The 26,042-nt window shown below is 48.3% G+C and overlaps 1 protein-coding gene across 1 annotated transcript in view; it reads left to right on the top strand.

Annotated features, from left to right (window-relative positions):
* The window catches only part of LOC121588779 (atrophin-1), a 38,075-nt gene extending 12,780 nt beyond the window's left edge, over nt 1-25,295 (top strand). Inside the window, exon 2 of the mRNA XM_041907106.1 lies at nt 22,430-25,295. Coding sequence (XP_041763040.1) covers nt 22,430-22,652 — 223 coding nt within the window. The 3' untranslated portion in view covers nt 22,653-25,295. The remainder of the gene's footprint in view (nt 1-22,429) is intronic.
* Nucleotides 25,296-26,042: the final 747 nt, after the last annotated feature.

The raw sequence follows: 26,042 nt of genomic DNA, 5'->3' as shown, positions 1-26,042 counted from the left end.
GAGATCACTTAGCCCAATGGTAAAACAGGCTGCAAACAGGCAAACGATGCAATCTGGGCCACCACCATTGGCGTAACAGAAGGTACCAACTATCTGCCAGCGTTACCAGATAGCTGGCGCTGAAAGTGGCTGACCGTACCGACTAGCACAACCACGGGACAATCCCGGCCACAGGCATAATAATCATAATGTTAAAGAGGGGAGGTAGCGAATCCCGCTGTTCATTATATTCGTCAACGATCGGAAGCAGTCAGCGGAGCGGGGCTGCGAGGATAAAATTTAATTACAAGCGGTTACGGAATCACGACAATTTATTTCCCACTCGTGCGACATGCGGCACCGGTGCCGATATGCATGTGAAGAAAGTGTAGAACATGCTGGGGTTTTTTTTTCGCTAGCAAGCGGACAACAAAGCTGGGCGAGAGGCCCACCCCATGGAGGTGGTAGTATATGGGCAATAAATTTATTCTAGATACCGTTAGCTTTTACCGTGCGCCAACGTGCTACCGAGGCTCGGTTATATCCCCGGAGGTCACATGACCGTGGGGTATGGCACTAATTTACCTGTGGCAAACCTAAAAGAGTGGACGATCGGAACTCTGTACAGTCACGCCAGAGGGGGGTTGGGGTTGTTTTGGCTGCTAAAATACAAATTGATTACCTGCACACATGTCGGATGCAATATCTAATCATTGGATCTTAAAAAAGAGGCAGATAAAACTATCTCCAGAAGTAAGATTGAAGCGCTCTGCACTGAAATTCGATGTTCGGAGCCATTGAGTGTACCCATAAAAGGTACTGCTAATCATTTAAAAAAGATCTTATCTTCACCTTGAAGGGATTTATGGTTTAAAAACAACCGCTTCTGTTGATTTATTTGCTTCGATAATGAAAAGTAGTCTCATTTATTTCATTTCTCCTGCTCGCCAAACAAACATAACCTTCATTGTGTCGCTGGCGTTCACAGCTCCAGCGAAAGCCCACCAAGTTGATGCTGACAACCCAGCCCTCCTCTCATTAATCGAATTCTTAATATGTTCTTAAAGTGGTGAGATACAGCTATCTAGACATCTAAGCAGTTCTTCTTCACACAAATACTAGAATAGAGCTCACGACAGCCACTCGCCGCTTCTTCACTGTCAACCAACACACTCTGAAAAGCGATACAACCTCTCAGCTGCATATAAATCACTGTTCATTAAAATAATTCAATAATTTTATCATTCTATTTCGCTCGAACGTTCGGTGGTTGTGTTCGGCGGCTGGCGGATTAGAAAACTGCCAGTACCGTTCCATTTTGCTAACGACCCCAAACCCGTACAATTTTTGAAGCGAACGTTGCCGGCGACAAAAGGGTGGTAAGATAATTATCCTAACATCGTGTCTTCTCTCGGAAAGCGAACCGGGCCATTTCGCTTGGGTCGTGTGTGGGAGCAGCATTCACAAAATCAATACAATTTCCGCACATAAACTATCCCGCGGCTTGATTATACATTAGACGTTCTTGTGACATTGTCTTTAGTTCCATCATCAGTATTTTCGATCGTCGGCACGCTTCCTCCCAATCAATGAGCCGGCAAAAGTCCCGGTTTCGTCGCTGAGTGGGCATATTTGTCATCTTCCCAAAGCGTTCCAGGAAAGTGGTGTCCAGCTGGTACGGGGTTGTTTCTGTGTTTGGTATGAAAATAATCGTACCATTTCGTAGCGATTTTCATCTCCAAACGCAACAACCTCTCGAGAACGAGCCAATTGAGCTTGGCTATAAATCAATTACAATGGTCGTGAGTCTAGACGATTGTCTCACTTTTTTGTGTGTTGCTAGAACTCACAATCCTTAATGAATACAAAAGAGAGAAGAGTGTTCGCACTATCCGGATGCAGGAACGGCTCGAATCTATCGGGCAAGGGAAATGCTCATTAAGCTGGTTGACGCGGTTTGTCTAACATTATAAACCATTTCATCATTCCTCTGGCTTCATGTTAATGTTAGCAGTGTGAACCTTATATTAGGTTAGAAATTAATGCTTTGTTGTTCTGATTACTCTGCGTCTTTTCGATCGAATCTGAACGCAAGCTTGGAAGGAAGTGTTTCTTCCACTCCTCTCGGATGGTATTTAATGAACTTTAGTCAGTTTGAAGGATGGTGGGGGAGCTAACGACGAAAACAGTCATTCCCTTTCGACCGACCCACCAACCGACCGAACCCACAGCAAATTACGTCGCAGTATCACACTCATTAGAATCTCATCCAGCAGAGACCATCGGCGGAACACCCATGATTCCCGTGACTCTGGAACGCGCCCGCAGTCGCTGAACCTGCTGCGAAGATGCTCACCAGCACCCAAGGAGAGAGAGAGAGAGAAAGAGAGCGTAAAGAGAGAAGATAAAATAATCCACTGTGAAATTAATCTGATTTTCAGCCATTTTCGCTAAGACGCACGACCTCGCCCTCTCAAGGGCATCGGGTAAACACGGCGTCAGCGTACTCTGGTGCTGGTGTGGTTCAACATATCTCGTGCTGATTTCCCTCCCGGTCGGGGCATTTCCCCGTACGGAATGTGCGCGGGAAGGAGATGGTTACGGTTGTTCCTTTTGTACACGACAAAGAGACAAATATCATTCGAAGAAACCGTTCTTACGCACACGACGCTTAACACGCGGTTCCTAAGCCGCGGTGTGCCTGTGCCCAAGCTCTTGCCAGCGCTCAACGAACAGTCATCGAATCGACAGATTTGCCGGATCATTGAACCCGCGGTTTGACGTGTGCGATCCGTTTGGCAGCGTCCAGAAGATCCACGCGAGCGCCTGCGCTGGAAACACGATCCCATGGCGACGCCATTCCCGACGCCCCAAAGTAGCTCCGATTGGCGCTCCGTCCACTCGAAAATCAATCCACCATGGCGAACACCCAACAAGTGGCCACCATCGTCCAAAAGCCAAAGCCCAAAAACTCCCCTTCCGTGCACGCTAAAAGGGTCTAAGCCTTCCGACCCGACTTCTCCAGCAGTTGCCTGAGCTGGCGATTTCGATCGACTGTTGTTCCGGTAGGTTTGGGGCTGGTGCGTCCCACGATATGCCATCGGAGTTCAGCGTAAACGGCCTGTCAGCAAAACAAACCCAAGGCCCCGAACACCAAACAAGCACACGGGCACGGTCAAACAAAAACACTTTCAATTTGCAACGCCATCGCCAATTGCTCGCTTCCTCATTCTTGGCGCCAGCGCTAGTTCAATATCCGGATCAGGCCGATGTTTTGCGATCGTTCACATTCACGTTGTGCGGTTGGGCACCTGGGCACTTGCAAAAGCAAATGTACTTACTGGTCCGCTCGACTCCGTTCAAAGTCGACCGTTTTCCGGTCAAATAGAGAAATCAATTACAAAGGCTACATGAAGGCAAAACAGTTTTGACGTTTGCCAGATTCCATCCGCATTTCTCTCTGCCGGAATGGGAACTGAACTGTATTGCAACGACTCCCGCCCAGCACTGATCACTCAGCGCAGGTGTCGCAACCCAGTCTTCAACTTTTCGTACCGGTACAGCACGCACTGTTTGCAGCGTTTGCGCTACGCCAACAATCATCATTAACAATTAGTTCTGTTGCCAAAATTGCATCCCATACACACGCACATTCGTACATCTTCGATTACTCAACGAATCCAATCCACGCCAAGCGGGCATTTAGTTGCACGGACAGCCGCGACCCCAAACCCAGGGCGCCCGTTTGCTTTGTAAACGTAATTAGATATGTTTTGATTTCCCATGCGCCAGCGGACGTATGATGCAACCCTGCGCCGCCACACACCGTCCACCCCGCCCATAGTGGACATCTTCGCTCGCCGTGCTCAGTGCGACCCTTCTCGATGCGTACGACAACATCCCTTTACAAGCGGCAACTCCGAAAGATCCGATCACATACAGACAAATCCGGCTGTCGAGGTTTCGATCTGTTCCAGGGAGAGGAGTCGATGGAGAATGGTAGTTTTACGATGCCCACTGGGGGCAGCATACTTTCCCACGTGTGTTCAGAAGCGCAGACAAAACCTTCAGAGCCGTGTTGGCCGAATGTGTTGCAAAAGCCCGGTACAACATTAAGCTCAACGGTTGGTGCAGCCGGGCAATGGCAACCTTGCATCGCCGTGTCCACCGGTGCTCCGATCATCAGCGCACAACATTTTCTTAATTTTATTTTAGTTTACCGAAACTGCTAACCGAACATAAAACGAGCGACATGCAATCGATCTACGCTTTGGGGGTTTCGCTGCTAACGTACGTGGTTAACGATTTGTTGCGCCTAAATGATGTAGCGAACTCCCAAAACAACAGCCAATACAGTAGTGGTTGGGATTATTTTTTACTCACTCTTGTCTCGTGTGTATGTCTATCTTTTTTTTTTTTTTTTGCTGTAACCGCTGTCACTTTTAATTAACTAATGCAATGCCTTTTTTGTTCTTTTTCTTCCACTTTTACTTGCACGCTCTGCCCAACTCGTCCCATAAACAGGTAAGTGTTTCGTGCTATTTCAATGTCAAATTTACACCTCCAAAAAAAATGTGACCTTCAATCTAATTGACCCATGTTTAACTGTGCAATATTATAATGGATGATGGTCCACCGGTTGCGAGGCTTTTTTTTTTGCTACATGCTATACATGATTGATGGTAGCGTTATTCGCATAACTTTGTACAGCTTGGGGACTCAAGTTCACTGAGATCACGTAGTGACCTTTCCCCAATAATGACCCTTCGAACCCTTCCAATTCCGAATACAGCGCAAACAGGTCAGTGGATTGACTTGTTAATCACTGTGTTTAATTAAAATAGCTTCACGTCTGGTACCCACTTTTACTCGCAAACGATCCAAGAACAACGCCGTGTTTAATGCCAACCAATGTTCACGCTGCGTTTTAACAACCTCGATCATCATTTAGCGAACGGTTAATTGATTACGATCACCTTCGCTGTTGTGCAAAAACAATACGCCAAAAACATACCTCCACGGTAACAACAGCTCGACGATGGTCTGGGACCATTAAAACTCGAGACTCCTCCCTGCGACGTGCCGTGACGATCGTATAATTTTCAATTCGCACCATTCTTTTCGTCCAGCCCCGAAAACAAAAATATACGCCGGGTGCGTGATCTCACAGTTCTCGTTAAGGGGTAGGCCACAGTACACGGTATGACCCCGTCAACACCGGGCGTCCCAGTGTCAGTGAAAGTTTTTGAAACATTTTCCCACATCTCTCTCTCTCGCTCTTTCTCTCCCGGGTGCGCTGGTGCACGATCGTGCTCGCCGGTACAGCGCTACGGCATGAAAAATAAAGGTGATACATATACATAAAACCCGGTGCAGCTTTCTTTGCCCAGCCATCCTCCTCAGCACGAAATGGTCGAAAGTTATAGCCACCAAATTAGTAGCAATGGCAATCGTCAACCCATCATCAGCCAGTCGTCGACACAGCGGGAAAGCTGGGCACGGTGCTAGCCTCACCACTCTCGGCTGCATTCTAACAATTGTGTTCGCTGGTGGTACCGTCGGCTTCTCATAAAATTCTCATTATTGTCTGGCCCCACTGAGGGCCTGCTGCCGATGCTCAACGATGGCAATGGTGACAATGAAGACGACGAAAACCCGCGTATGCGTTTCAACGCTGACAATGTGGACGCGGGAGTACATTGACGCGATGCGCTACTCGCTCAAACACACACACACACCGTTGACAGCGTGGTCACAGACAGCGGTGCGGTTTATTCGCAATTTCACCCCGAAAGGGCGAAGGGGAGAAGATTTATGCGCGCTTAGCTATAAACTCCGACCGGTTAGAAAACGTTGCTACTGTTCCCCGCCCTCCCTATAGCTCACGGTTGTTGTCCCTGCTCGGTTGTCGCTCCGCTGCGCTGAACCCCACCCGGCGTAGGAAATGATAATAGTTTTAAAAAGGAAAACCACCAACGCGCCAACGAGATGCTCTAATGATGAATTGTATGGAAGCGCATTAATGCAACTTTGTGATTTCCCACGATTTTGATACAGTTTCACCTGCATAGATACGGAGCGATGCATAGCGCTCTATTTATGTGCTTGCTTTTTTTTTCTTCTTCAACGCCACCCTCAACACGTACCGACCCCGAGCGCGATAATCTCTAGCGTGCGGAATCACGCACAACTTTTGGGGATGCACTCGTGCTGTGCAGGAGAACCCTGCACATACGCTGAAACGTGCGGCAATTCGTCTAGCGCTGGAATGGCTTCCAGCTGCCCGGTTTAGGATGTTTCAATTTCTATGCGATTTCACCGAGCTCATCTCACCCGAGTTCACCCGTTCGCTAGCTCGTTAGCCGCCTGCAATTAAGCGCTCGGATGTGATTGGGGAAGCTGTTAACAAACGGGAGCTGTTTTGCAAAGCTACAAATTGGGGGCGAAATGCAGGCAACTTGTCCATTGTTCGACTGTCTTTCCGTTGTACTCAAACTGTGAAAAGCTGCACGATTGATAAGGAAACGGAAGCGATGAAGTTTTTGCTTCCAGCCGCTTAATTATGCGATGAAAGATGAAAATGCAGTTTAGATTATCGATTTTGCTCCAAAGTTTGAAATGTATCTATACTGGATGACATGGAATAACAAAATTGAAGCATATTCTGGACCATTGAGTAATTCGATGATTGGCTAAGTGGCAGTGCATGTTTGATAATGGTCCTTGATGCTGTTTACATAAACTTGCTGTGGAACATGTCTTATCAACAGTCAAATTGCTTCACAACAGGAATGTCATTTGCATACCTACATACTTGTACAAAAACATTACTAGTAGGTTGTATTTAAGGAAAGTCCAAAAAATATCTAAATTAATCGTAAATTCTGCGAACATCACGCTGAGTAATGAATGTGTGTAGTTAGAGAGTTCGGTTGATGAGAAAATGTAGAACATTGTTGTATATTACATCAAAACTGTATGAAGGGTGAATCTAACACCTGATTCTGGAACATGAGAACCAATAAGAGTTATCATAGACTCAGTGAACATGGTTCATTTCCATTTAATTGTAAAATCTTTTCGGAAAAAAGGACATAACGTCCTCTCTTTCAAAGTTTATGCAGAATGATTTGAATGTGCATAGTTCAGTACAGTACTTGTGGAGGATGCTCAAAGTATCAACATGTTATATATACTAGAGCAGACTACATAACACTGCAATGCAGCAATTATCATCCTTAGATAATGTGGTAATTTGCTGCAAAAAAAAATGCTAAAAAAGATTATCATAGCTTACAAGAACATTTTTATTTCACCATTTCCAATTCGGCCATTATTTTCTCTTGAGAACAAAATAATATTCCGGAAAAGTAGATCATACAAAACATTTATTAAAGCCCCCGCCAAGGTCTTAAACAACAGAGGCTCTATATTTGAAGGGCTACTAATATCAGCTCAATACCGTCCCCAACGTAACTTTGAACGCAGTCGTCTCACGCAGTCTCCATGAACTGACCTTTCAGTGTAAATAAAAGAAACCTTTTGGTTTTGTTTTCTTCGCTACCAATGTTTCTCTCGTTTCACATCAAGGCCCGCCCCGTTTATACAACCCTAAGCACACATCCGATAGTCCATCAAAACGCTTTACAACCACCGTGCACCACATTACCACCGGCGATAAGTATCCGGTTAGCGAAAGTTACTGTTTGACCCTTCCATTGGCCATGACTCACCGTCGTCCGAGTTTAGGCTAGCCTCGCCCGAAGGTCGAAGCCTTCAAAGTTGCCGCTGAGAAACGCGTCAACCAGATGTGTGATTTTGTGTCGCATTGCGCAACGCCCTCGAGCGATACTGCAGTATCGTGTTTCGTTCGCGAGCGGTTCAACACACCAAGATGAATGCATTTTGGTTTTAACGAACCTGCACCTACAGACAGATTTTTTCCGACAGCTGCATAAAGTTTTACACCATTCTTGCTTTCCGGTTTCTATTTCTTTTTTTTCGGACAGATTTATACTTCCGATTTACGAGCCCTGCTTTGCATCTATACCAACACGCAGCTTTATAGCTGTTGAAGGGAAGCATGGGGACGGCGGTGGATGGAGCCACAACACGCTACGTTTTCGTTTCATATCCTCACACATTCGCATGCCGGATATATTAATGCGCTAAACACTGAAAATAACGAAAAACTTTCACTAACAGGCTTGTTTAGGCTTTCGCATCTCGACGCCAGCGCTGGGATGGTCGTCGTCTACGCCATGCTCGTGCTGGACATTCCTTACTGCCGGAGAATTTCATCTCCTGCGGCTGCTTCTAATTTACATCAAATAAATATGCACAAACACAGCAGCACGCAATGAGGGAGCGAGCGTGCGAGTGCTTTTAACCTTTAGCGGATCTAACTCTCAATTTCATTCCTGAGGGTAAAAGGTGAGATAGCTAGAAAAGTGTTATCGCTTGGCATATATGCAGGATACAACATCAAACCGGTTCCACCATTTTTGGTGAACATTTTTGCCAAAACATATTGCGCCTTTTACGTCAAACGAACGCCATTCTGCCTTGATGATATGCGACTACGTCGACAGTTCGCGAAATTCACCCAGCACCGTGCCGACATTAGCCACCGTGACCGCGAATTACTTAGCGCACTTCGCGCGGTAATAGGGAAGTCATAAACCCCGCCTCCCGCATTTGAAGGATGCCTCCCCCTCAGGGCAGGCTCGCGTTTTGGAAGGCCGCACCGCAACCCCAATCAGCATTCCGCATGTCACTAGATCGCTAGTTTACGCGATGCGATAGAGCGTTTGCCAAACCGAATGTTTGCTAGAACGGTTCGCTACGCCTAACCATCGCTTCGATGCTAGAGAGCGTGCCGGCTAAATCGACCGTTGAGCTGTCGATGGATACGATTTATAGCCATCATTAAAACTTCCATTCCTACAGCAAGCGCCGTGGTGCATCGAGCTCATCCACCATTGAGCTGCTGCTCCGCCAGTGCCGGTGCTCGCAGCTACTATACACTTCTCAGCACTCGGGAACTCGTGTGCTCTAAATTCTACTCCACTCGACTTCTAGAAAGTGGCCCAACGGCAACTCGCGAAGTGACTCAACGTCATCGGACGGCCAAAGCCACCAGGTCCTGGTTTGGTATGTCGGACCGCCACAGGTCCGTCGCAGGTGTCAGAAGAGGTAGCCGTGCTGCTATCTTCCCCATTGCATCTTGGCATGATTTATTCCGAAGCAATCGTTATGTCAGTCGGACGTCGGACGGTTAGCTTCTGGTTCCAGCGGCATCCATCGACCGCCGCCAACCCGCCGAATATGTTCGTCCGGCAAGCTGCCCGTCTCACCCGGTAAGCCCTGCGGCTCGCCGTACAATTCGGTAACGGGCTCTGTCAATCCCCCGAAAGGCATCGCTTTGGTCGCGCAGAATGCAGACATCCTAGGCGGTCTCACGCGGGCGGTTTGAAATATCTCCATGGGCTTTTTTTCTTCTTTCGCCCCTCGGCTGTTGCCAGACACTCCCACTCACCTACCCGAATGCTTCGCGTGAGCCTCGCTAGATGTACGGGAAATCGATGGGTATCAGCCCATTCCGAGGTTTGAATATTTATGCCAATTTTCAATCCGATTCCCCTGGCACACGCTCCGTCACCTACCGCTCCGGAAAGCTTATCTGGATCGTTCTCTGAACAAAAACTAAAACCTGGCTACGCCGGCACTAGAAAAGCATCGGAAAGGGGGAAGGGAAGCAGGCAAACAAATCCCAAACTACCATTAACACTGACCGGTCCGGTTCTAGGCTACATCTAGGCTGCAGATTCGGGCAGACGGTTACATAACCCACTTCCATGCGGCGACGACCGACCCCAAACACACGAGCGAGAAGACAGCCCAGATCCCCTGCGGCCCATCAGGGGCAAGAGATCTCGCAGTACGATTCTGGGCTCGCTAGCAAACGAGTTATATGCTGGTGCTGAAAGGGAAGTGTGGAATCACAGGAGTGACGCGAGCGGGAGAGCCGGGTGAGAATCCTTTCCACACGAAACTGTGTCAGGTGTAACTCAGCTGACCGTTTCGTAACGGTTCCCGACCACCGACCGGTGCCGGTTGCACTTGCACATCCCGCTTCAACGGCGTGGATTAGCTGACGATTGAGCTTTCTGCACGATTCACGCCCGATGGCAACGGGCCAGAACTGTCCTACTTCTTCCCGTAACGCAAACCGGCATCCCGGCCCCTGAATGGCGATCGTGTGGTGCCGGAGCGGTTTGGGAGCCCAGTTTTGCAGTGTTTGCCTCGCAACTAAATGGTCATGGTAGACGTTTTGTGTGGTATGCTTTTGGGTTGCACCCCGTGGTACTTGTGAGAAAATTCCAGGGACAAAATGGGACAAAATTAACACAACATTCCAGACACTGCTCGGACATCACGGATGAGATTGGGATTTTTAAAGTTAAAGCATAAAGCACCACCAGCAAATACGTTTTTTGGTTGAAGTTGTTTTTTAACTCTCCTTGCTCCAAGAATCAATGCACTTTAATCGTTTTCTTCTATTTGGAATAACGACCATTGTGGTCATGCCGGTCTATAAAGGCTTATATTAAAAACCACGGAGTCCTCGCTCCTGGGGTTGGTCCATATGAGGCTTGAACCCATGACTCCCGTATTATATATGTGACATTTTGGAATCTGTTATGGAAATCAAATAAGCTTTCAAAGTACATCGTTAAAGAATGAGGAGAGCTCTTGCCTATGCCATACGATCTTTCAAAAGTTCTTCTTAACTCAACTACATGTGGCAAACATTAAATATGGAAAAAATGTAACATATTAGAAGAAATAATTCCTCATAATAACAAGCGAAATAAGGAAACTTGATATACATTTAGAAGCAGTAAGAGCAAAATGTGTAAAGTCTATTTATTTTCACTTTTTTATAAGGTTTTTTATAAGGTCTCTCTTTAATTAGTTCTTCATTCGATAAGTTTTCAATCTTAAACTTGATATACATAAATCCTAATTGAGATTCACTTCAATACTTGAACAAATCTAGTTAAAGCTCTGAGAAAGCTTAAACAAATGTGTAATTAAGCTACTAGCTTAAGTTGAGGGAATTTACCACTTAGCTTACGATAAGACATTTTCAAACAGCAAAATATCAATGAAAAGCACTTTAAAAGCAATTAGTTCTTTTGAACCTCCTGATGTTAAGTAGCAGTGCGATGGTTACCCGATTATACAGTTTTTCTGGCCGTAGCCACCATCGCCGGCATTGCATCGGTTTTTCTAACCGTCTCGCGCTGATTTTTCCATTACGATCGTTTATTACGATGCCCGCCAGTGGGCACTCACAATCTTCCGAACCGGACTCCCGTTGCACCGTTATTCAACTAAAGCCTGTGCAAAAATCCCACCCAAAACGGCCTATACCCCACTGCAATTGATACAGCGCCGGCTAATTTCTGTTATCTAGCTCAATCTCCTAAAACATCACTTCACCAAAAATCATGCCCACCGGCAATGATCGCCTGTTATCGCACTGCCTCACCGCCATTTGGCTACCGATGGGGCAGAACAGCAACTACAACAGCAAAAAGCAGCCCCACAGTCCTCAGCACCACCATCAAAACAATATGTCTCCAAATTGAAGGGTGAAAAATGACTCCACACGCGCCCGCGTTTGACCGGCTCTGCATGACTAATGGTTTCATTTGCTGTCGTCTAAATTACATCGCATTTGTCTGGCAGTACTTTGTTGTGTGTGTGTGTGTGTGTGTGTATGTGTGTGTGTGTGTGTGTGTGTGTGTGTGTGTGTGTGTGTTTGTGTGTGTGTGTGTGTGTGTTAGTGCTGCCGAATGGTTGCTTTTTCTTTTCCTTTTCCTCCTGTTTGGCTACTGTCGAGGGGGATGATATTTCGTACACAAGAATAGTCAGCGACACAATAACAACAGCAACAAAAAAAAAGCAGCGCGACATAATTCCCCTTTAGACGCCAGCCCGTGAGAAAGTGAACGGATTTAACTTTTATTTTGGTGGTTCAGCGTTTTGCTATTACCGTGATGTCCCCCCCCCCCACCCCCCTTGCCAGTCCAGTAAAGTTTGTCTTTATTTCGGGATATAAAAGATCGACCCTAAGACAAAAACAAAATGCGCGCCGAGCACGAAGTGCGAAGAAAGTTTGGAGCAATTTGTGCCGGGGGCATGCCGGAGACACCACCGGCCAGCCCGAGCCAAACGCTCGGAGAACGCCGGGAGGACATAAGCGCTGGAACGTTTCCCAGGTGTTGATAAAAATGATTGAAGTGCGTGTGACGCAAAAAACGCTCGGTGGGAGGGGTAGACCTTACGCAACGCATTTCTTCTTACCGATCGATACAAGATGACAGAGGCGAGCTGAAAGGCAAGCAACGGGAAGCACATAATTCAACCTAAAACAGATAAAAAAGGGAAAAAGAAAGGAGCACAGCACAAACTGTCACTTTCATAATCGCCACCGGTACTGCTGGCGCACTGGATTACACGGGTGAGTTGCGTCCCCCTGCTCCTCCCCCCCCCCTCCCTTCCCACCACTGCACGAAAGGTGCGGCATTAGGCCGTGGCGGAAGACCGCACACGGCCGCTTACATTGCACCAATTGCGGCGCCGAAGCTATACCCGGCAGCCCGCTTGTGGCGCGTTTCCTGGGCCTGCTGCTGCCGCGGCCACTGCCCCACGGGCAGCGCGAGGCGCGTAAGACGCGTAGACGCGAACGCGCAATTGTACGTACGCTATAATTAGGTGCAAGCGATCGTCATCGAGATGAAGACACGCGGAGAAGGAAAGAGGCTCACGCAGGGAACAGGGTAAAAGCACGGTGTGTATTACGTATCGCGTTAGATCGCATGATCGAAGATATCCGACCGATGCGAATCTTCAATTAAGCCTTTGCAACCGATCGGAGGCGCGCCGCACGCAGCATTTCGCGGACGATCGATCGATTGCCACCGGGTGTCCGAGAGCCCCGATAACTCAGTCCCCTCCCCTCCACCCTTGTCGCTGATAACATGCACCGCTCGGAATGGGTGCGATTGATTTATCGCTTTACCAAACCGCCCATCGAACGGCCTCCCAATCAGGAAGAGAGGCTGAACCGTTTAGGTTATTACGTTTTGCTTTCGCACGCTACGCCCGAGCTTCTTCGCCATCCCCCAAGGGCAAGGGAAGAATCTCTTTGAGCTAGCCGAAATCTCTCCCAGCTACCTCCCTTCCCCATGTGTGTGTGTGTGTGTGTGTGTGTGTATTAAATAAATTGCAAACAATCAAGAGGCAACAGGCCTCCCCGGCACCATTTAACATTCCCCGAAAACGGTGATAATAGTGCAACAGAAGTGCAACTGCACCCGTACCTGCAGTACGCAGTCAACCGTACCCGTACAAAGAATGGCCGATCTTTTCCATCCCAACGTGGTGGTAGCAAAACGGTACCGGCGCACACGCTAAAGGCACGGGAAACAAAACAACCATACTAAACAAAGCAACGGGTGCAACATCGGACGGAAAGAGTTTAAGCCCCACGGCTTAACGACGGCCAGCCGAATCGCCCTCGAGCAGCATCTGTGAAAGTGAAAGCCCATTCTGTCGGGTTTGTTTGCCGCCCGGCAGGGATCTAGTTGGCTTTTGTTCACTTTCCATCCATGGCACGTAGCCAAGGTGTTTATCCGGCAAGGTGTACCGCTTTTTGCGCTAGTTTTGTGTTTAATGTTTCGGGTGCGCCATTTGTCGACCAGAATTAAACACTTTTTTGAGCTGGTTCAATGATTTGGCTCAATTCTGTCACTATTGCCGTGATTTTTTCACTGTCTTGAATTATCCAAAATGCGCCAAAATAAAAAATAAGCTGAGGAAAAAAATAGCAAAACTTCATTTACAATTACGAGATGACGATAAAATGTTCAACATTTCGGGGAGAAAGGATTTCCTGCCCTGCGCTCGTACAATGCCGGACACACTGTCGGTCGTGTACTGCATGAGCCACCAAGGGCGCAAGGAGGGTTACACCCATGTTTCGAGCTCCCCTGCCAACTAGTGCGCTATGAAACGAAGCATTGTTCAGCCGGCCAAGCGGTAGCGCAGTCCTCAACCAAACCGATCATGTGTTTCGGCTTCTCACTCGCGTGAAAGGCGCCCTTACAAGTGGTGGCTGTTGTTTTTTTTTCTTTTCTTCCTTCCTTTACCACCAGTTCATCGTACCAGCGATGGACTTGAAAGAGAGCGATTGCACTCACATTCTTGCACCAAACCCGGGGTATTAAAGCGATAAAGCAACAAAACATGTGCCAGCTCCCGATTGCATGCCCTGACAGACAGCGAGTGCGAAACGTGTGTTACCATCGCAACCGATTGGAAGTCGATGTCGATCGACACCAGCTAGCACGCCTGGGCCGAAAGCGATCGATCGAGGGTTCGATCGAAAGTGAAGCATGTAAGGCGCGTGTATGATTTATCAACCACGTGTCGATTGTTTCGCACCGACCCCGGGGTATGCTGTATGCTCGGCGGATTTTCCCTCCCAAACCCCATCGGTGGATGGAGTAAGCGCTACACACACATCGGAGAAAGACCGTGTCCGGGGCCCTTCCGCACGGCGTGTACACCATCTGCTGGTGTTGCTCGGTACCAGCCCCGTTGCGGTAGGTCGACGATCTGACGATTGGCTAGTACAATCGACGCCACACCAGTACGGTACGGACGGTAACAGTGGCTGTAGGAGCATTTGCGTTGCTTTGACCTGCTTTCTGGGGCCGTGTGTGCTCAAGTGCTCTTTCCCGCCGACTAGAGCTAGTTCCAATTCGTACGCGTGCTAGCTTAGACACCTTTAAACGCGCTGCCAGCTTGCGCCGAAAGCTTGCGCAAAGAAGCATTTCGAGAAACCAGAATTAAAATGCAAAAGACATTAAACCTAATTGCTACCGATCCGGGCAGATTGGGGAGGAATGGTTTTGTGAGTCTTTTTTTTTTCTTCTTTCTCCATTTACTATCGCGATTGAAAAATCGATTTTCCACCGCCGATTACACCCATGCACTTAGCTGCACGATTTGCTCTCCGCTCGGTGGCTAATGCAATCAGCGTGCGGGGGGAAAAGAACGATTAAAAAAGTGGTAATTTAAAGGTGTGGCTGCCATTCCGCTGCATTCCGGTCAGTTTCCATTTCTCTCTTTCAACTGCCACAATTAATGGCCATGGGAAACGGAGATGTAAATGTGTGCGCACACTTTGTGTTCGCTTTTAAGCTGAATTTCCATCGATGAAATGGCTTCTTTAAAGTTTTCCGTACAAGCGGGCAGTGTGAGCTGCTTTTCTCAGACTTGCACAACAGTTTTGCACACTTTCATTTTCCTCGCTCGCTTGATGGACAATTCGCACAGAGCGAGTGCACGAGCCAGTATGTCATCAACAGTTTAGGCACACTCCACCGACTATCCAACCCGTGTCTGTCCCAGCCGTGTCTAGCACGGCCGATACACCTTGATTGGGGAGCGTCTGTGGCCCCGAATCGAATAGCTCAGCCCGAAAAGTAGGTAATGCGAGCTGCACTTACCGTAAGCAAATTACGGTTGTTCCTGTTTTTATTTCGTCTTCGCCTAGATTCAGTCCCAGAGAGGCCGAGGGAAGGTTTCAACGCGTGTGCCCGCGTTCCTTCTCGCCAGTACCGACACCTGTTCCAAGGCTACGATTGGTGGCTTAGAGTATCGCACGCCTTACGACAAGCGTCACGCGGGAGAAGGCTGTGTAAACAGGCGAAAATGATTAAACAAGAATTTACAATTACCCTCGCTCTCACCGTTGCTTAGCTTTGGAACCAAAAGGATCATATTACCCCCAGCCGGGTGACCGATTCTATTCAATCGCTAAATACTTTGTGTGCTAACAACTGGCATAATGTATTCAGCAACTTATCCACCGTGCTGGTATGCTAACGTTGGATGCCGGGAAGGAAAGAACCATCCGCGTAGCATAAACTTGTTTCGCTTGTTGCTGGTGCCATCGCTTTATAAGCTGCAATAAATTGAAGTGTTTGGACTGCAATCCAAACCGTCCCCGTGTTGTGTGACAACGCGCCAGAACCAATCAATGTTTGTCGTATTCGGCGCGCTTCTTGTTCCACAGCACCAACACACCACAACACGCCACGTTGATTGTTTAATAAATGGGTGCTCTAGGGTGCCGATTTGCATAATCTTATTCGCGCAGACACACCATCGGCACGGCAATATCGATATCATTTCAGAATCATCGTCGCCACATCCCAAACCCTGGCGCTGGATTTATAGACATCCACAAGAGCCATTCTCGGACCAGTTCCATTTGGGCTGCCCGGTACAGTTATGCCTATAAAACTGATACGAATGGGTACTTAATGAACCATTTTGACAATCTACAGTTAGCGAGATTGGTGTGGCAGAATGTGTGTAAAAGATTGGGGTGGTTGTAAATGCAAACGGCACCTGTAGAAGACGGTGCTCTGGAATGTAGCTGGTAGATGGAGCAATCGTAAATGTGTAGATACAACCGATGCTGATCAGCATGCCAATATCCCTTTTATAGGTTTAAAGAAGTCATTTCTTCTGCGCGTCACTATCGCACACCAAACAGGGGTATAACATTTGGTTCCTCAATGTGGCACCTTTTTTTGTGTGAGATTTTGTAGCATTGGGCAATCCTCTCGGTTCGCTTACAAGCTGGCGGATAAAGCAACAGGAGCTATAAATATGCATCGTACACAAAAATAAGTTTAGCCTCGTTTTTAGCTTTTGCCCCCTTCTTTTTTGTGCCTGCCTCATCCTCTTTGGTGATATAATTGCAACCCTGGTGATGGCAGCCTCCATTCCCAAGTGGTCAAACGGCGCACGGCTAATACTAAACTGGTACGACAGCAAAACAAACACCATTTTAGCACCTACCGGTCAAACACTAATTCATCATCATTTATTTCCAACATTACTCATCACTCTGGCCCCGCTGGTCAGTCCCTGGTTTGCGGGTCGCTGGTGGGGTCTCCCATTTTTTGACACCTTGCCGCGATCTTCAGCGCGAAAGCTCCATTGTTTGAGCTCCAGCGTGCTCACGTACCGTCCGGCTGTCAGGCCGCGCGGCTCCTCATGCGGCGAGCTTCTGATTTCATCGTGCCATTATGTGCTCGGCACGTCACCTTCACGGCACATGGCACAAGTGCCTGATAGTGCTGTGCCTCCGCCTGGCTCGATAACCAGGCGCTTCTTCTCCCGGTACGGTTGTCCTCCTTGAAAACGACTTTTACTTTCTGACACCGGTCTGCACGCCCAGCTTCCCAGCAGCTAATCGTGGCACCTCGCCGCGGTAAGTTGGCAGACCAAGCGGACGGACTTGCATTACCTCACGCAAGTCAATGAGCCGTTGACCGCCGGAGGGACGGCCGCTCGATCATTCGCACCGCCGCCGTTACGCTGGTACACCACGTGTGCCGGAGGACGCATCTTCGCAAACAGAAACGCGCGCTCTCGCCCGCTCCAGAGCTGCTCATTAGCAACTGGTCGGGCAATAAATCATGGGTCCACTTGGGGGTCCCACCGTTCCCCCGTGGCCGGGCCTATTATGCCGCCGCAATTATCGCATGAAGGAAGAAGCACCTCGGAGCTGGATTATTACAGCCACCGGGAAGACACAGACACACACACACGGCTGGTGATGTGCAGCTGGACCAGGTAACTTGCGATGATTGTTCAAATCTTTTCGCTCGTTCGATTGATCGCTCGATAAACGGCGCAGGCGTGTAGTTGTACTGTTAAGTGTGGGGTTTCCATTGCACCGGACAATTGATGGGCGGCTCGACATCCCGACGGGCCAGTCGACTTATCAATCCACGTTTGTCTGTGGGCGCTTATCGAGCGTAAAGTGTGCGTCATAGAGCTAATTAACGTCCCGTGCTATTGGTCTGACCATTGGTGTTAGCTATCACCTTGGCAGAAGGTAAACGCTTCCTGTCCGCTTCCTTTCACCATCAGGTTATGCAATTGGATGGCGCAGATGCAACGATGTACGCTGAAAGTGCCGCTTAAGTAACCGTGTGCACGCTTAAAACATACAACTTTTATTCACCTTTTTTTACATTGGTCAATCGTCAATCGAGTCTCGAAAACACGACGATAAAGCTCTTCAATTCTGCCGCCCAATTAGTTTCAAATTCACCCCGATACGTTAAAAGTGATTCAAAACGTCACTAATCTGCCATCTGGCCCGACCGGCCGAATGGTGTTCAAATTCAATTACGTCCCCGGCAGCACTTTTCACTTTTCATCTTCACTAAATTGCGCCGATGTCACGGCGCGAAACCATCCCGAAAACGGGGGTACCAGTTTGGTCACGGTGACCTGCACCCTCCAGCCCCCGCGTCGCCCCGCAAGTTCAATGCTCCTAATTTGCATTCGATGCGAACTGTGACGTAGTGCGGCACTGTCGGCGTCTCGGCGGCGTCGTCTGTAAGCGAAAATGTCACGCAGTTTGTCACCTGCCATCCGTGGCCGTGGCCGTTACGGCTGAATGCTGCGGAAGGCGAAAACGACACCGTTAGCGACGGCCACATCACTAACCTTAGGGCGCGCAGCTCCACCACTGCCGTAGTTAAGCCGGCTTACGCGCGGAGCCGTGCCGAGAAAGTGTGAAACAGTGGGGACGGCTAATCGTCGCTCCCCGCGTGGCGAAGAAATTGGGCCAGAACGAAGCCACTGGGTCAATCGCACCGGCTCACCGACTTATGCACGGGACGCTTCGTAGTGTGGGGTGCCATTTTGTGCGAATCGGTTTCATTTTTCGGTCTGAGGCTAATGAGCTTTACTTTTCAACACCACGCTCGCCCGCCCCGGCTGCCAAAAGGCGGACGAAAAGCGAAAATGTTTCCAATTTTGTTTCCAATTGCCGTGTTTGCTCATGCTCGGGGTAGGGGTTTTTCTTTCCGCTGCCTTAAAGCCTTTTACAATCCCGGTTAAAGTAGTGTATGTATTAGTTTGCAAGTTTGGAAAATAAACAACAGCATACCCGATCTCAACCTCAGACGCAACGGATTGGCTACTGGCTAATGCTACTTCCGATGTTACTCGCTAACCAAACGACCTCTGCCACCGTAACTGCAGCCCGTGGCGTGGCACAAAGCAGCATGTGCGGAGGTAGAGAGCAAGAGCGAGGGGAGAAGAGACTCGCCCCCCCGGTCGGTAAACTGCACTGATTATGCAAACCGTCAATCATGCGGCCTGCAGCAGCTGCAACATGCCAAATCGTTCGATCAGCAGCCAGCCTCCCAGCGCGAAAGGAAAGCACTGACTCCCGTGTCTAGTCTAGCTGCCTTGAGCCGGAGGACGCAGTGATGGCGGTAAGAGTGGCGCTGCCACGAAACGCAACGCGATGTTGTAAAAAGCTGTCGATGGATTAGTCAGCTCAGTTCGTGACGCCCGTCCGTCCCCCTGGTGCCGCCGTCCTGTGCCGCTCACTCGGCTAGTGTGATCGGTAATTTGCATACCTGGCGTGAGGCTGAGCATGCAATAGCCACCTTCTTCGCACACTGCCACCTACCCTGCAGGTCACGTCGGCCGGTCGGAACAGGTAGTCTCGCGCTGGACGGACGCCACCACGTGAGCAGTTTTCCTCACGCGATTAGACGGTTACGCGACACCTCAACGGGGCCCCCTGCCCGCACTCATTAACCGTCCGCAATGAGCAGTTTCGAACCACTTTCCTTCGCGTGGTCCGACTGCTGCTGCTGCTGGGGTTCATGGTCCGTCCATGAAAAGTTTGCCGAAGACCGTTGGACGTCTAGTCTAGTGTTGGGCGAGCGAACGGTTTGATTTGAAGCACAGGTTTGAAGAAGCCCATAACCGCTCGATAAATGCAGCCAATTGCGATCGATGGCCGTACACTATGTTACACAGTTCCACCCACCCAAATGCTCTCTGAGGTAGCTTTGGCGTAGTAGGCGCGACAGTCAATTAGCCATTATCCGAAGCGCCAAGTGACCCTTCGGCAGCCACTCGTGGTGTGGTGTATGGGGCAGTAGTATTACCACCGCATCGCGACAAGTGGTAGCTGTTCAACCCTCCCCCCAAACGGGTCCGTGTTCCGTCGCTCGAGATCCAGTCCGTCACACGCCACTTGGCGATCAGCATCCAGATCGAAAAGGTTTACGCCCGGGGCTGTAGGACGCGGTGCCATTCGATGTCACAATTCACTTTCACGCTCACGCGCTACGGAAATTAATAATGACTTATTTTTGTGCGGTACAAACAAAATCGGCAAACTGTATAACTGATCAGCAGAAGGTGGCTGTTGTTCGGTTCTACCTAGGCCGCTCTGTACGGCGTGGTTTAATTAACCATGAGCCAATTTCTTAACACTGCACAAGAAGAGTTTGAGCAAATAAAAATACAACGCATGCCGTGCATGCTTTCCTTTTGCACTTTGCTGTCCTTCACTTGGCACATCCATTTATCAACCATTTTTTTGACAGCGTTCAGTGTCATTGGAGCTAAAATCTTTAACAACCGATCAAGCTGGCCAGTCAGACAGTGATTCAGTTTTCCCTTCACGTGGCTAAAATAACTCTTTCTTTTGTACAAACCAACAAAGACGGTAGACAGCTACGTTGCGCAGTGTGTGTCTGTGTAATTGATTCCCAACCAGCCGACGACTTTGTAAGAAAATAATCTAATCTCACAAATCGCAAAGAGCAAATCTCTCTGTTTCGAATGTTTCGGGCTCGTTGTTGTGTTGTGGCTTTGCTTGCAAATAATATTAAAAAAAAAACACAACTCGCCTGCATACAAAAGGTCCTACCCAATGACATCGGTTTCGTGTGTCGGGTTTCAGCTTTTGCAACAATCATTTTACTGTTGGGAGGTGTTTTTTCTCTTTCTCTCTCTCTCTCTCTCTCTCTCTCTCTCTCTCTCTCGTCTCTTAAACAAACCTTCAGATGCAATCAGCTTATGTTTCAAGGGATTGCGATGAATCATACACCTGTACCGCCCCAGGGCGAACACCCGAATATTTTCAGCAACCGGTCAGAAAGTACGAAAAATAATCACCCGTCCGTCAGATGGATGGAGGCTTTTGTCATCGTTACCAGCGATGGTCATCGTCGCCGTTCAATGTCGTTCAGCTGCAAACAACGTTGGCAACCGCAAACTTTTCACTCCCCAAACGCATCCTTTGCACGCGGACCCGCTCCGGCTGCTCCTCCAGTTGCGTCGGTTGTGCGCAATTTGTCAATGCAATATTACCGATCAACCTTTTCCGTGCTTGCTCGCCACAAACAAATCACGCTTTGACATTCTTCCCAAGGTCCGCGCTTGAGTGTACCTGTGCCGGGTGATGGTTTTGAAACCTTCACAGGGAGCACGCAAAATCCAATCGAAATCTTCCATCCGTGCGGTTGCGGTAAGGAGGGAAAGGATAATTTCTTAATTAAAACAACAATGGGATGCTCACGTTCAACATTCCCCTCCGGGCGAACATGAAGGATGATATCTTCGAGCGGATATGTCTAGCAATTGACTGTGTGTACGCTCATGTCGATCAGCGCAGTCAATAGATGAACATGAGAATCGTGCTCGACTAAATTGCCTTCGGAGCAGCGGTGGTAGAAGAAAAAACGGCTCCTTGAATCCACACTCCCCTCCGCGTGTCGGCGCATCCGCGTCAGCAAGATTACGCGTTCGACATGATCATCGCCATTGGGACACAACAACAAACAACACACACACACACACACAAAGCAGCCCCACCGTAATGAAGACGACAGAGTTAGCATTTACACGCTAGCTACGCCATTCGTCTAATGATCAAATATTTAGACGCTCATCGACGCACATTGCTGCTCTTGCCTGGTGGGGTAGCGATCTAGCGTGACCGTTCGATTAACATCCCGCGGGCCAGCCAGAGTGCACAAGCCACATTAAATGGTTGGGCCACGATGAATAAAGTTCACACTGTCGGGGGTCAAACCCTTCGCGGACCGATCGGCTGCCCAGAAACACATCCACATGTGTTCCGGTTAATGGGAAACTCCGGCTCATGAATCAATGGCGTACAAAACGATCAAATGATCAAGATTTTTTTAAATGTCAATTTTAAAACTGATTCGAAGTATAGAAATAGGGAGTTGAAGCATATAAAAAAGGGACTTATGCGAACAAGTTTTATGTTTATTTTTGTTTTTTGAAGTTTATCTACTAATTCCTGTTTTAATCGACCTTCCTGGTTGTTTTCCTTGTAACACATCAGCGATTGTTTTCCTTTCTTGTTATCCTGGCTGCATTTACCTGTTAGCCTAATCGCGTCAGCCAACGGCCAAACTACTTTCCCAAACCCACCCAAACCCAATGTCACCGGTTTCTAATCTGTTTGCTTTTGTTTTCTTCCCCTCCCTTCACAACGCAGATACATCACTCCGACGACGCTGCCGCAGGTGATTGCACCATCGAACAAATCCACCAGCACCGGCATATCGCAGAAGCTGCGCGACCTGGCGACCTCGGCCGGTTTGCTCACTGCCAAACCGCGGCCACCGCTGAAACCGGTCATCAAGACGCGCGGCTCCAACAGTACCGAGTTCCCGAAAAAAGTCACATTCAGTGCTTTTGCAACCGTGCAGGTTGTTTGAGAGGACACGCGGAGGCGCGAAGGGAAGGGAGCAAGACAAGGGGACATCCGCCCCGGATCAGCACACACACACACTCCAGCACATCATCGTCACCGTCATCCGGCACCAGCACTGGCGTATCTCATCCCGAGGACTCGGCCCGAAACAACCCACAGAACGGAATATCAACTATTTCTACCGCAGTGTGCCAGCGCACCATGGAAATAGTTTCGTTATTCTGCACCCCCAAAAACCGACCCGCAGCCCGCAGACCACACAACGAAATGAAAAAAAAAAACCAAAAGATGTATAGCCAAACGCTCTGTGTGTGAGAGTTGGACTAGATGGACATGCATCCTGTGCGTAGTGACGAAAAGACTGTTTTTTTTTTGTTGTTTTTGCCTCCTCTAACATACTCTCACACATCCTACGTGTGTTTGACGTTTTGCTATTAGTAAGCGTGATGTGGCTGGTAGTGAAACAGGCCAGAGAACACCAGCGCAAAGTCTGCACCTAACTCGATCGCAAATCGATCGCGGTAGATGCGTGCCGCGCATGTTTGGCTCCTTCGGGACCGACGCGTTACATCACGCGCTAACCTAGACGGGCAGCGTACCCTTTCAGACCGGACTGGCTCGCTGCATGGCACTATCAGCAGCAGGTTACACGGTGCAATCGATCGTTCGATCGCGTTTCGCGCCACTTGTGTAGCAATTTGTGATGTGTTGTTTTTTTATTCCACTACTCTCCTCTTACCGAGCTTCTCTCGGTTGCCCCGTAGACCTTTTTTCTTCCTAATTTGTCCCAGTCTGCAGCTAATCTTCAACATACTGTTCGGCGGTGAAGAATGTAGTGTAGCACCAACAACAACAGCAACAGCAACAAAAAACTGAACCAATGAAACAATCGACGAAAAAGTAAAGGCATAAAATTAGCTGAGATTGCGAGCAGGCAAGCGGCACTTGGGTAGTGATCTAATCTATGGCAAACGTTGTAAATCGTAGCCGTTACACTGGCTCATGTTGATGTGTGTGTGTGTGTGTTTTCTTTTCTCGTTTTTACATCGTGAAAGATATGAGATACCTTCTTCGTGTAAATGAACAGTTTTTTTTTGTTACACACAAAAAACAATCTCCAGCCAAAAGCCATCAAACTATTCGACATCTTTGCGTTGGTTTAGCAAGCGAAGCGCTTGCGTACAATTAGTCCAAATAAAACGCACCAACCAATGCACCGCAACCAGCAGCATCTAGTCGGCACACGGGCTAGGCAAAGTTAGTAGGACAACAATTTTGCACAACCAGATCGAGATAAGACACAGAAATCTTGCGACTGGAGCAAAACTCGAGCACTTCCCGCTCGCAAGGCGCTACGCGAGGCGAACAATTAGATCAATTAAAGATAACAGGAAACTGACGATCGATATTTTTTTTTATTGGGAATGCATGCATGGCTGGAAAAACGGTGAACTACTCCAACCGAACCATTTCGAGCGCATCGCGCGGTCCACGATGAACAACCAACGGGCATTGTGAAATGGAACCAGGTTCACCGAATACACCGTAACGCAAACAGCGAAGCACAGCGATTGATCGATCACCCAATTATTGGAAATGCGCATACGCTGGGATTGGGCAATTTATGTGCGTGTGTGATCTACTGCCCTTAATGTGGCAGCATTGTGTCTTGAGACCGTTTCCAACCCAAAGTCATTTGTCCGTTGTCATAAAATCGGAAGCCATCGAAAGTAGAATCGAGAGGACAGATTGTTTGATGAGGTTGTAAAAGTGTGACAACTCTTCTCACGCAGCAGTTGTGACACACACATTGAAATAGCGCTCCGAGAAAGCTGATGCGTCTTAAGGTCTTACAGTAAAGCGGGGCTTGAGATTTGAGTACAGTTTTTATCGTAAAATGTTCTAAATAAGGTTGAAACTCACATTCCATAATGCATCTGAATGCACACTCCTCCAAAGCATCACCACACATTCGCATGGTCGCTATATACGAGCTGCTGCTACTCAAAATAAATAAAAAACACAACGATTTGCAACATAATTAGCTTTAAATCGTCGTTTAAATTAGATGCCGCAATCATCCTCAGCTAGATGTGTTTTCCCAGCAACTCACCCATTACCAAACTGATTCCGATAGGTAGAAGCGCAAAAGAAAAAAAAACACAAAAGTGAACTAATTCCAACACAAACCAAGCAAACGGGTGAATTCCAAAAAAAAAAAACAATCAAATAACGAACACACAGCGCAAAGCATACGCATTGCACAGCGTACAAACTCGGGCGAGGGTGAAGCAATAGCGATAGTGGGCCAAGCAAAAGGAAGTGAAGCCGACGATTAAAACCCTATTATCTCTCACGGTTTTATTTTATGTAAATACTAATCTACACTAAGCAGAAGATAACCGTTTGATAATCGTGCGCAGTGGGAGTCGAGGCGCCCGAGGGCACGGCTCAAAGCCGTTTGCCGTCTGCCGCCTTTCCCATGTGTGTGTGTAGCTGTGTAGTAGAAGTTAGCAGAAGCGGCTTCCGATTCCGTGTATTAACACTGTCTGTAAAAAAAAAAAACAAAACAAAAACTAAGCAGCAGTTCACTTACGTGAGCGTATTTGAAATAAAACTGAAAATATTTCAAGTGGCTACAACTGAAGATCATGTGTGTGTACAGCGCCTCCAAACATCCGAACATCTCAAGCGCCCCCAAACTTGTTCGCCCCAACGTCATTAGCTTCCAAACCGTGTGAGTGTATGTCAATCGTGTTTCCCTTCCCTCCCCTCTACAGTTGTACACGAGAGCAACCAACAACCGTTTCGTATTACATCCATCAAGATGTCATCACGCTAAACGAATCGCGTTTGTGTCGCACCACCTGCCACACGCCGCAAGGCTCGTCGCGTCCCATGACCGGATATTAATATTCATAATCTGCGTACCGCTTTTATTTTGCGTAATCTACATTTACCCCTAGCGTGTCCCAGCGCGCCCGCGCGCCCCTGTGGGTGTGTGTATGTGCCAAACCGCCCGAAAGCTGTAACCGAAAACTTCCCCTAACAACCCTAACCCGGGCAAAGACGTTTCGGATGGTGCAATGACATTTGGAAGAAACGCTCGAAGCGTAAATTGTGCACGAAACAACGATGACCAAAGGAGCAGTGGAGTAGGTGGTATTATGCTTTCAATACACATATCCCTATCCTTTTCCTCTTGGCAGCACTGGGCATGCGCTGGTGATCACCATCCAGTTGCACACCATTAGTAAGGTTGCCATACCAACACTACCACAAAAAAACATTACTCTAGCTGCACATACTACTAACGATCCATTGCTGAGGTATTGCTGAGGGATATTTGCTAAGCGTTTTGGGGTCTTGAAATCTTCAAACGCTAGACCCAGCG

Source organism: Anopheles merus, chromosome 2R (assembly GCF_017562075.2).
Source record: "Anopheles merus strain MAF chromosome 2R, AmerM5.1, whole genome shotgun sequence".
Taxonomy (NCBI): domain Eukaryota; kingdom Metazoa; phylum Arthropoda; class Insecta; order Diptera; family Culicidae; genus Anopheles; species Anopheles merus.
This window is presented reverse-complemented; position numbering and strand designations above follow the sequence as displayed.